Source organism: Tachypleus tridentatus, chromosome 6 (assembly GCF_004210375.1).
Source record: "Tachypleus tridentatus isolate NWPU-2018 chromosome 6, ASM421037v1, whole genome shotgun sequence".
NCBI classification, from domain to species: Eukaryota; Metazoa; Arthropoda; class Merostomata; order Xiphosura; family Limulidae; genus Tachypleus; species Tachypleus tridentatus.
Genome location: NC_134830.1, coordinates 96,575,177 through 96,587,282, shown reverse-complemented (window position 1 = coordinate 96,587,282; position 12,106 = coordinate 96,575,177). Strand labels below are relative to the sequence as shown.

General features: G+C 33.6%; 1 protein-coding gene across 1 annotated transcript in view; it reads right to left on the bottom strand.

Annotated features, from left to right (window-relative positions):
- Positions 1–12,106, bottom strand: part of LOC143253116 (bleomycin hydrolase) — a 52,334-nt gene that overhangs the window by 10,806 nt on the left and 29,422 nt on the right. Inside the window, exons 8-11 of the mRNA XM_076506407.1 lie at positions 11,461–11,619; positions 6,450–6,517; positions 5,223–5,343; positions 3,288–3,351 (exon numbers count right to left, since the gene is read on the bottom strand). Of these exons, the coding sequence (XP_076362522.1) occupies positions 3,288–3,351; positions 5,223–5,343; positions 6,450–6,517; positions 11,461–11,619 (412 nt within the window). The remainder of the gene's footprint in view (positions 1–3,287; positions 3,352–5,222; positions 5,344–6,449; positions 6,518–11,460; positions 11,620–12,106) is intronic.

Sequence of the window (12,106 nt, the reverse complement as noted above, 5' to 3'; positions counted from 1 at the left end):
TAAAACAATACTTCACCAACATCAATAAGTTTCCTCCACAAACCGTAGAAAACATTATACGCACACACCTACACAGAAAGCAAAATCAACCAACTAAAGTAAATACAGCTCACGAATCAAAAAACCACGAAACCATATACTGCTGTATACCATATATTCCCGACATCAGCAAACAAATAACCAACATTTGGCAAAATTAGTAACAAAATATGACATTCCAATTAATACCAAATTTATTCAAAACCCGCACAAAACTGAGGTCTATACTATGTAAAAACTACACTGACAAACACCACACCAACATTATTTATAAAATACAATGTGATAACTGCCACGACTTCTATATTGGAGAAACAAGTAGAAAATGGAAACCAGATTCAAAGAACATAAAAGTCACCTTCACACGTTTTGAACACTGCAAGTCAAATAAACACAACATAACCATAAAAAACACTCAAATACTAAATAAAGAAACAAACATAAACAAACGTAAAATTAAAGAAGCCTTACTTATACAACAACTTAAACCCAAAATAAACCAATATAAAGGAACGCCTTTATACCTATATTAATATAATAAATAAAATTATATATTCAAACATCTAATACCGCCCTCTACATTTCGACACACAGTTACACAACCCCTTTCAAACATGTGGTCAGCTTCCGGTCAGTTACCTCTTTCTTTGTGAACCTGACGATGACCGAAGAAGGTCGAAACGTTGTTCGCTCTTCTATGTAAAGTGTTTTCTCAGCCCAAACGAGCCGTTTTTGCATATAAATGAAGAAGGTAAAGTTCCGCAATGACTGGAAGGTGTGGTCAGAACAGAGATGGAAGGAGACACTGATTCGTGAACTGTGTTGATTTTGGGAAGTGTTTCATTAAAATTTGCTGGTGAAGATTGTGTAGGAGATAGGGTAAGGTCTGTTTGGACTCCTACTGTAGTAGTAGAATGGGTTACAGCAGCATAAGTTCTGGAAGGAATAGGTAATAATAATTTTCAAGCCTCTGTGTAAGTGAGATTGTTAACTGTCTTGAGACGTTGTACTTTTTCTTCTACCCATTTAGGGCAAGAGGTAAAATAAGAAGGATGCGTACCATTAAAGTTTATACAATGTGGTTCAAGTTGGCATTCGATGGCATTATGGTCTTTACTACCACAACAGGCACAGGTCAAGGAACCACAGTAAGATTGTTTTGAATGACAAAATCGTTAACAATGGAAACATTGTACAGGATTTGGAATATAAGGTCACACCTTACAATTCAGAGGATCTCTGATTTGGGGACAATTCTTAAATCTCTTTCAACTATGACTCCTCTGGAAGTATTCAAAGAGGAATGAGGAGTAACCTCAATGGATATGTCCCCCAAGGCCTTTGATGTCAGGAGGAGTTTGGAATACTGTTATGAAGATGTTTCTACTACGATGTCTCCTGAACGTAGCTTTTTTTACCAATTTAGGGAAGCCAACAAGCCCTTCTAAATAAACAACGGGAACATCTGTCCTAGAGGTTTGTCACTTAAGGAATGCAAAATTAAGAATCGTGGGACAGATTCAAGTGGTGAGTTAGGCTGTACAGATCCATCAATGCATGGTCATTTTTCCAGTAGTCAGGTTTACCTCAATGGTTTTAAGTTGTGTTATTTTTTTGTTTTAGGAGTATCCTTAATAAATAGAAATTTTTTGGTGCCCACTGACCCCACCCACCATGGAGCCCTAAAAAAGGATGCACTTACAGTGCCCTTAAGGGCACTGCAGCAATGTCAGGGTTTCGTGAGCACTATACCCAAACAACAGTGTTAGACACAATGTATACAACACCCGTTGTGGACGTCCTATGCTGGTACTCAGTTGACCCTGGCCCAAATGGATTAGCCGACTGAACCTGGGGGGCCACCCCAAGACTGTCTGTTTACAGGAATTCAAGGCCAATGTGGTGTGTTGGAGTTGGACTCCTCAACCACGAGAATTCTCTCCTCCCCTTCATGGGTTACTACGCACAGCAAACACCCAGGTAAATGTTTAGATCACAGAGGAGGTAAACTGTAAGAACAGAACCTTCTTTGGGAGGTCCCCTCACCATGTACAGGAGTCCACATCAAGGGGTCAATCTGAAGATGAAGAGAAACTGACAATTCAAAAGTGTGATAACTGCAAACCTGCAGTTATGACTAAACCTGCAAAATCAGTAATGTTACTTCTCTTCAAATTGTATACACCCATTCCCTTTGTTTGTATTTGTGAATAGCTTGCAATTATATGGTATAAACTATCAACTAGTGCTGTTTGTTTTGGATTTAATGCAAAGCTACACAAAGGATATCTGAACTTGCAACCCCTAATTCAGCAGTGAAAGATAACAGGGAAGGAAGCTAGTAATCAGCACCTTCTGCCCTCTATTGGGCTACTCATTAACCAATAAGTAGTAGTAACTATCACATAATATAATGCCTCCATGAATAAATGAGTGAGCATGTTTGATGAGATAGGGATGTGAACCTGCAATCCTCAGATTACAAATCAAGTGCCCTAACCACCATGCCATGTACTGATGTAATAAAAACATGCCATCATAAATAATAAGTATAAAATGTATTGTGTCTGTATAATTATTAAATCTGAAATTCCAAAAATAGAATTCTATGCATCAACTAGATAATCAAATATTTTATCAAATAAAAAATGTGTGTATATTTCCATATATACACTGAAAAAAGTTACTAAAATTACCATAAAATAACCATTTGAGCATGAGGATATTGTAACATGGAAATGACAAAACTTTATCAAAACAACTGGTAATACATGATACAATAAGAAAATAGGACATTAAAAAAATTATTTCAAAATACAAAATATCCAGTGGTGTGTTCTGCAAAACATGATTTTCTGTACATGTAAACATTTAGAACTCACGAAAGGATACGCAAAAGCAAAATTAATTATTTAAGAACAACTATTGCAAGAAATAATGTGAAAAAAAAATAAAGATTGCAGTTTAACATTCTGGAACAAGGGGCAGTTTACTGTTTACCTAATAGTAATGTAATGCAATTTAAAAATTTGTACACACACATCTTTTTTTCATCAGGGAAAAACATATTCTCCAGAAAGGATAGTGATGTACACTTCCATTATACCTCCAATTTCTGATTTATCTTGATAACATAAGTTGTGCATACAAAAGTGAATTTCTCTATCTATTTTGCTTTTAAGGGGATGCATATTTACATACCCTCCTACCTTACAGGATATCATAATTAATAATGAAAATGATGTTACCTTTTTCACCTCTTTCTTCTCCCCAAGAATTTTCCACTCTCCATTTGATTGGTTTACCTTCCTCCTGTGATACAAAACATGGAACAATATAAAAAGTTCAATAGCTAAAATAATACACTTTAAAAATATAAAATTAAGTCCTATGTTAAAATAAGCAATATTTAAATATGTTCAAAAGTGAAACTGATGTGAAAATACACTTCACATATAGCTCTGTAAAACTTGAGATGTTCTTTATCCAAAAGATTCTTGGTTATAATTTACTTTCGAGCTCCAAGCTGTAAAGTGTTCCAGAATTGTAGAATGGGTTTTAAAACCTGTTATTTAGATTTTGTTTTAGGTTAAGATGTCTTCTTTCTCAAGTCTAGCCTTAGCAAGAGAAAGTAGTAATTAGTAAACTTGGCATAGTTCTCTACTTAATTGGGCCCAACATGGCCAAGTGTGTTAAGGCATTCGACTCGTAATCCAAGGGTTGCAGGTTCGCATCCACGTCGCGCTAAACATGCTCGCCCTTTCAGCCGTGGGGGCATTATAATGTGACGGTCAATCCCACTATTCGTTGGTAAAAGAGTAGCCCAAGAGTTGGTGGTGGGTGGTGATGACTAGCTGCCTTCCGTCTTGTCTTACACTGCTAAATTAGGGACAGGTAGCACAGATAGCCCTCTAGAAGCTTTGCGCAAAATTCAAAACAAACAAACAAATCTACTTAAGTTCTATTTATTCACTTTTTAGTACCCAAATTTAATATATTCATATAACTGAGTTACAATTAACTAAGGTTATTTCAATAAAATACGTTATCTGGAAAAGCAAGAAACATCATTGAAGGTAAACTCATAATTAGGCAACATAAAATAGTAGAAAAACAAATTTCAAGTTTATCTTGTTGGAAACAGCTAAATTTTTCATAGTAAGAATGGTATCTGTGGGAATTCTCACATGGTGGTAAGATTCAACAGAAACTGTATGGCCACTGTTGTGCAAGTCCCACTTTTGCAAATTCCATTCCTACCAAAATACATTTTCCCATTCACATATTGTATTCATTCTATACAAAATCCAACAAAAATACAGTTAACTGAAAAATTTCAGCCCCCCACATAGTTTTTATTATTTCTTTACAGTTGAATAAACTTTGCTAATTTCAGCTGCAAAAAATCAAATATTATTAATTTTTCTCTTCCATAAATGCTTTTTAAAAGAATACTCTAATTCGCAAATTTTGTGTTTGTTAAATCAATTGATTATAATCAAAAAGCAGGTTATAAAATTTGAGACTGCTTTATACCAGTCTGTATCTTCTACCTGAAAGCTTAACTGCATGTATCCAAACTGTATTACATATAGATATCACCAATCTCATGCCATAAAAATAAATTTTGCACAATCTTTTTTTAAATACCAGTTTGTTTTGCTGGTCAGGACATTACAAATTTCTCTATTATACTTTTTATGGGTTTTGAAAATCTGCCAGTTTTCATCTAATATAATTTTGAAGGTCAATCAATCTCAAATTGCAGAAAACTATTCACAATAGTAGTACTATACAAATATTCCAGATTTTTCAAAGTCATAATAATGTAACTATTTATTTATACTCTTTATAATTTTAATAAATATGTGAATCACACGTCAATAAGAATTCTATGAATTTCACACATTTTTGCTTTCATGAAAGAAAAACTTAAATTTTAAGCAGTATAATGTAATGACATATCATGTAAATTCCTGAAAAACTTCATTCTGAGCATGGAACTGCTAAAAGTTGATAAATGATTCTGCAACATAACTACTTAATTAAGTTTTGGAATAATTTAAAAATGCTCAGTTGGAAAGTTTTTATCTTTTTAAAGACAACAGAAAAGGACTGAAGTTAGTAGTGGTTAATATTTCCACATTCTAAGAAACTACGAGTCAAAAAAGAAAAAGGCTCACATTGAAACTGACTGCAGTAAAAACCATAGCATGTGTCATTAGAGAATCACCATATAAAAGTCGTTCTGCTTTGTTCAGCCCAAGATTGATGTCCACACCAAACACTAATTTAAAATCATGTCTGTCAGGCAAACAAAAAAATACATACATATATATATATATATATATACACACACACACAAAAAAAAAAAAAATGACCTGGTATTTTTATTTTAGGAAATAAATATGTGAGAGATATGGTTTTCTATGAAACTCAATATATATACGTACGAAGGAAAAAACATTATTCAATACAGCATGAGAATTTTAATTGATAAAGAACACAACAAGACACCATTACCACAGAATTAAACTACTAGAAGCATGACTGAACCTACTCAAATGTAAAAACATTACTAACTAAGAATATAATATTTACAAAGTTTTCAAAAATTAAATGTCACTCACTTTTAATGACATAAGAGAGTAAAGTCAAGAATATATTTTTTGTCACATACAAAGCTATTATAATTGGTAACTTAACAAGTGCTTATGCAGTTATTCAACCTGTTGTACATCTTCATGAAAGTGATCACTTCAGAGCATCATTTATACAAAGTTATGACATGCATTGCACTTTCACAGATTCAAAATAATCTCTTTGTCTACGAGAATTTACGTTTGCAGCACCTTCTTAAATCAGTTCCATTTTATTAATATAGAAACAATAAAATTGTGAACAGTCAATTAACATTTAAATAATTAAAAACTGGGTGCAACCATCACAATTATTATTATTGTCAATTTAATAACTATATCCTTCTAAATACCAAAATACTTTAATTACATATATATAGTAACATATTTTAAAGGTGGTAACTTTTCTAGTCCAGTATTGCATTTTGGAAATTTATAACTGCAATCTTTAGATGTATTAAGTATGGAAATAACATCCCAGCCCTCATTTTACTTGAACTTTACAAGCTATTTTTGTTGTAAAGAACAAGAAATAATTACCTCTTCTAACACAATCTAGCCAATAAATACTGATTCTTTTCAACATTACCTATTCAATTTTAAATACCACAAGAAAAAAAAAAGTTCCACAAAGTAAGCCACAACCACTTCTTTAATATAGTTGCAAGTACCACAGAGAAGTCATATACTGAATTGGCTTTCTGTGAATATATTAACTTAAAAACACTACATCAGTGTACTGATTTTAACTTGCCTGCAACAAGTACTTACACATTAAGATCCTGGACACCAGGCTTACCAGCAAATCTTGCACCAACATCACATCCAAACCAAACAGCCTAAGAATATGACATAATGAGAACATTACTACAATATTTTCATTGAAAAAAGGGAAACTGTTTATGTAGAACAATATTCATGAGTGCAATTAAATCATTCATAGGAACAGCAAACTTGTATGATACATATGTATTATTTTATGAATATAAAAGAAGTGAAAACTTGAAAATGTTTGAAGAAAACATTCACAAAATGTTATTGTTTTCCAGAATTTGTAGTACATATTGAAGGGATTTAGATGTATTGGTACTAAAGTAGAGAAAAACAACAACCTTTATTCTCCAGATAATAATAAAAAAAACGATTTTACTTGATGCTTCCCCACTGCAACTTCGGCAAGTTTAATAGTAATATACTGAATATACACAGCAGTGAAGTACAACTTGTTCTTCTTGCTGCACATTTAAAAAAACAATTAACATTAAATAACCTTGCAACAGACAGTCATAACAACCAAAAATCATTGCTGACTGCTTTATCACACAGATTTGGAATCTCAAACCAGTAGGAAGTTTCTAAAGCAAAGTTTAGGAGTAAGTTAAGGTGGAACAAGGAGAACTTATGTGTAGTTGATGAAGTGTAAAAAGACTTGCCCATCATCTTATTTACATGTTTCATTAGCACACTGTTTACTGGAACGTTGTATTTTGTTATAAGCTTCTTTCCAAAACACATCTGAAAACACCCAGATACTAAGGAGGGAAACAAACATAAATGCAAAATCAAACAAGCCTTACTTATTCAACAACTCAAACCACAATTAAACCAATATAAAGAAACACCTTTATACATGTGCTAATTAATAACCTAATATATACTGCAATGCCCCCTATAATCCCATATCAGTTTATACTCTCGTCCCTAAGACGTGCCCAGCAATGGTCAGTTGCAAGCTCTCCTTGTTAACTTGAAGATGATCTAAGAAGGTCAAAACATTGTTCTCTACATTATTTTAATAAAAGTTTTAATACTAGTCATCTTGAGATACATTTTTACTTCAAGTGGGTTTCGTGTTATCACACAACACGAAATGCTTCAAATACCAGCTATGGATGACATTGTCAGGAACTGCATATAAAAGCTTCTGGGATATTAAAATTGCTCACAAAGAATGACAGAAGAAGAAAACTGTTATGAAAGTAGAATACATAAACAATACATTCAAGACCGTGATCAATCAACAAAAGAGACAATACCTTGAGGATGGGTCTTAGAGTTTAAAAAGATCCAAAAAAACAACAAGCATACTAGACCTCATGTAATACACCTTCCATGAATAATACACTCAAGCAACTTTGATCAAAGAATGGGGCCATCCTCTCCTCAACAGGACAACTTTGTGTCAAATCTGAACTGGAATTATGAGTAGGTTCCTCCAGAGGTTGATGCCACTCCTACTGATATCTGGGAAAAACATCTAAGAACTCCCAATTTTGCCCTCTTCCCCAAAACTGCAGGAAGGAACTCTAACACTCTAGAGGAAAAGCCTCTGTCCACTACCCCACTGACTGGAAACCAGATGTGATAAGAGGGTAATACTTACTGGGGAGTTCTAAGGAACAGTGCTCTGAAAATTGTGCAATAATTGATCCAAGTTTCCTAGATTTTTAAAAGCAAACAGACCCAAATTTATTCAACCTGATGATTGACAGGAATGGGCAGGATCCCCTTTAGCTTTACTCATGACTGTCCATGAATGGTGGCCCATAATAAAGGTAATACCATCCAGTAGGCACCTAGATGGTCTTATGGTACACCCCATTTCAACAAAGTATCTTGCAACCTGTATTAATTACAGTGAAAGAAGTTGCTAGTGTGGAATTGTGTGGGTAACTCTCCCCATACAGTTGGTTCCAGTGAAAAATAAAGGAACCCTGGAAATAAAAAAAAGTACATAATTGAGGAAGATCTGCAACTCTGTCAAAGTACAACAGATGTAGTCAAAATAGCTATAGAGGTACTCGAAAACCCTCAGAATAAGAAACTGCCAGATCATGTAAGTAATAACATTCTGCACAATGTCTTCCAGCAGGCAATTTAACAGAACAGCTAATAGCATAGAAATATGATGAATATGGTGAGATGTGACACACAAAAGATTACTCTCCTGTAATGATAATCCATTATAGGTAATGTGTATCAATTTACAAAACCACCTTGTGAGGGTGATGGGAGACAAGTTACAGGAAACAGAAGGATTCCAGTGAATAAACGATCAGTTCTTATGATCTTGAAATGAGTTAATACAAGCCACATAACACTTGAGGACTCCAACAGGACATAACAAATGATCAGGATCAGAAAGGTTATAAAGGTGTGAAATGGCCAGCATATTGATTGGTCAGAAAGATTCTTCCCGTCCTCTGACAGCCAGAGTCTTGGGAAGAAAAGACCTAACATACTAGAGCAGTACAAGTATGGAATGATAAAGAGTTCTATGCAAATGGATTTCAAACAAATTCACAAGCCTACAACAACAACAAAAGTAAAATTTTAGAAAAAGGTGAAAAAAAGAATACAAATCTAAGGGCTCAAAAGGAGGATAAGCAAACACATGTAAAACAACTGTAAAATCCCAATTCAATAACTGAAGAGGTTGTTTGGGCTAAAGAATACAAAAGAATTTTAATAAATTTTATAGATCCAAAAACCCTTAAATATTTAGAATACCTAAAAATAGTGGATGAGAATGTCTTATATAAAACCACACCCATGATGATAAATATTCCATTCCCCTTGATAAACAGTCATGGTTACCTTACAGAGATATTTAGTTAAGTACAGAGAAACCTTAGAAGTTAAGCCCTTATGTTGGACAAAGGACCACATAACTTCCAACCATGAAGACTGAATTTCCAAACATCTAGGTAGAGAAAATCTGATTGAGGTTTTCTCAACAGATACTTCCAAAGTAAAAGAGATAGAGGTGAACATTCCTGCAGATACTGAAGAAGTAGTAACCATGTCTGAGCTGGCAAATAAGATGCAACCAAGAAACTCAGTATGGAGTAGAATGAACCATAGTCATAACCTTAGGCAATAGCCAAATTAGGGGAGGAAAGGCATACAGATGTAAACCCATAGAATTTGAATGCGTCTACTGCCTACACTAGATAATGAGGTATTGGAGACCAAAACCAAGTGGTTAATTGTCATCCTTTCTGCTAACAAGGAGGGAGTAGAGTCAACTGCAACAGGAGAAACCCCCAAAACCTCATACACTCGAGTAGCCAACTCAAGAAAAAGGGGCTAGAGATGGCTACTCAAAATGATCCTCTGTTGAGGCTGACCTAGTAAAAGAAGGAACCAGAATCTAAATTATTCTCAGTCATTCCACGATCATTTGAAAAGTCATCTTAGATCCCCCTGGAGAGACACTTTCAATCTGCATGCATGTCTCATCTCACAACAGATCATATCACAGAGACAGCTTTGATTGAGAGTGACCCCTCCCCTGGGTGTTGATAAACACCAGATAGCAGAGATGGAAGAGTAGAGGTCTGGTTGACCTATGTAGCAGAAACATTAACTGGGAAATTAATACCCATCAGTAAGATTTTGTTGTTGTTAAATAATATATAATTATAAATGAAAAAAAAACTGTGGAAATGTCAATCACATTAAAATTCACAACATAAATACTAAATAATCACAACATTCCTGTTGATGGAAACCAAATGCTTTGAGAAAAAATAATTATATTATCAGGATGAGGTGTTTATATACGGCACATTGAAGTTAATGAAATTTGCAAATTAGAATTTGTCTAAGGCATTACTCAAGTGGGATATAAATGGTTAGAGCAAGTGTTCTCAATACTCAGATGAGCAAAGAGTGGAAACCTTGGAGATGGAGAAATAGTTACAGTCTCAGCAGATGGTATGTTTTGGAATACCAAACACCTTCTAGATTAAATCTAATGGTTTTTGCCAGACAGTAAAAGTACCTCACAAAACTTGTACTGGAGATAAAGCTCCAATAAATTAGTTGGCTAGATGATTGCTAGTTGCAAGACAAGCTGAGGCTTCCAAAGAAGAAGAAATCTTGAAAGATAGAAGAGCAATGGACACAAGTACCAGTTATTAGACATTGTCTACTATACTTGCAACTATGAAGAATTCATCCATAAAAATTACTGGAAGGTGAATGAGATCACAAAGTAGAATACCTATCCACTTCCAAGGATTGTAATTTATTGACTCAAAAACTATTTTTGTATATCAGTCATAGCATGTCATAGCTATTAGGTTTTTATATGAAATACAGAACATCCTAGTTAATTCATGCTAAACAAAATTTCAGTGACAAAACTTATTTGCTAACACATTAAATTTTAATAGCTTGAATATTTTTATGTATATCACACACAGGTAAATAATCTTCTCTGACTGATACAAAAGATGAGTAATGTCCACAAATGTTCATATTAGAAGTATAAGAATATTATAGTAAATATGATAATAAGGACACCTGTTGGTACAATATTTTAGCTCTTTTTTATATGATGCATAGGATGCAATTAAACTTTTCAGGTGAGAAAACATAAAAAAAATTATGTGTGGTATCAAACTTAAGTATGGATGCTTACAGGAAGTGTGAACATTTTGGAGTGATAAATCTATGTAATTAAGACAAAACCTTCAATGGCAAAAAAATAAATAAAGAATCAATTTTCTATAAGTAAAAAGTTATCTGGTGGGAAGTAATCATCCAGTGAGCAAAAAGGCTATAACAATTCCAGTATAACTCTCATCAGACCATGCAATATGAATGTATGCATGTTTTCTTCTAGCAAAGCCACATTACCCTATTTGCTGAGTACACCGAGGGGAATCAAACCCGATTTTAATGTTGTAAATCCATAGACTTACCGCTGTACCAGCAGAGGACCCATGCAATATGAAACCAAATCAACACAAAACTATTGTTAAATTCATAGCACCTCATTGTTCTTGATGGATTCAGCTGCTAATTGAAGTAACAATTCCATAGGTTGGTTGTTATATATAGTAAGTCTTCCACCAACAACATTGCCCAAACAGTCTACTGTGTATAACTGTCCAAAACTATTCTCTGGCCGTTCATCATTTACAAGACACACCTGCATAAAAAGGAAATTAACACATTGTAGAACATTAAAGAGATAGAACTTCATCAATCAAATATCAACAAAAAAATAATAAAATGTTCATTTTAATTACTTATAACTAAGACAAAAAAATGATGAGGATAAAAAAAGATAATTTTTTAGCATACAGTGTGACAATAAAAATATTTCTAAATATAGAAACACACAGACAAGTCGATTACTTCTAGGAAGAATGTACTTGCATAACTGATCTTTAATAAATCGCTTTAACAAATTATATGATGTATTGTTAGGCACTTGAACATGAGATAAATAAAGCAAATTAGCTAACAGACAATCAGAAATACCTAAAACTTCCATAATCAAATACTTCATGTACACTTAATTTTACAGGTCTCTGGGTCATTTCTGAATACGTCATAAGATTTCTGCAAATTTCTGTATCTTGGAGTATCTCAAAGATATTATTATAAATAATAAAAAACAGTATTTAAATTAC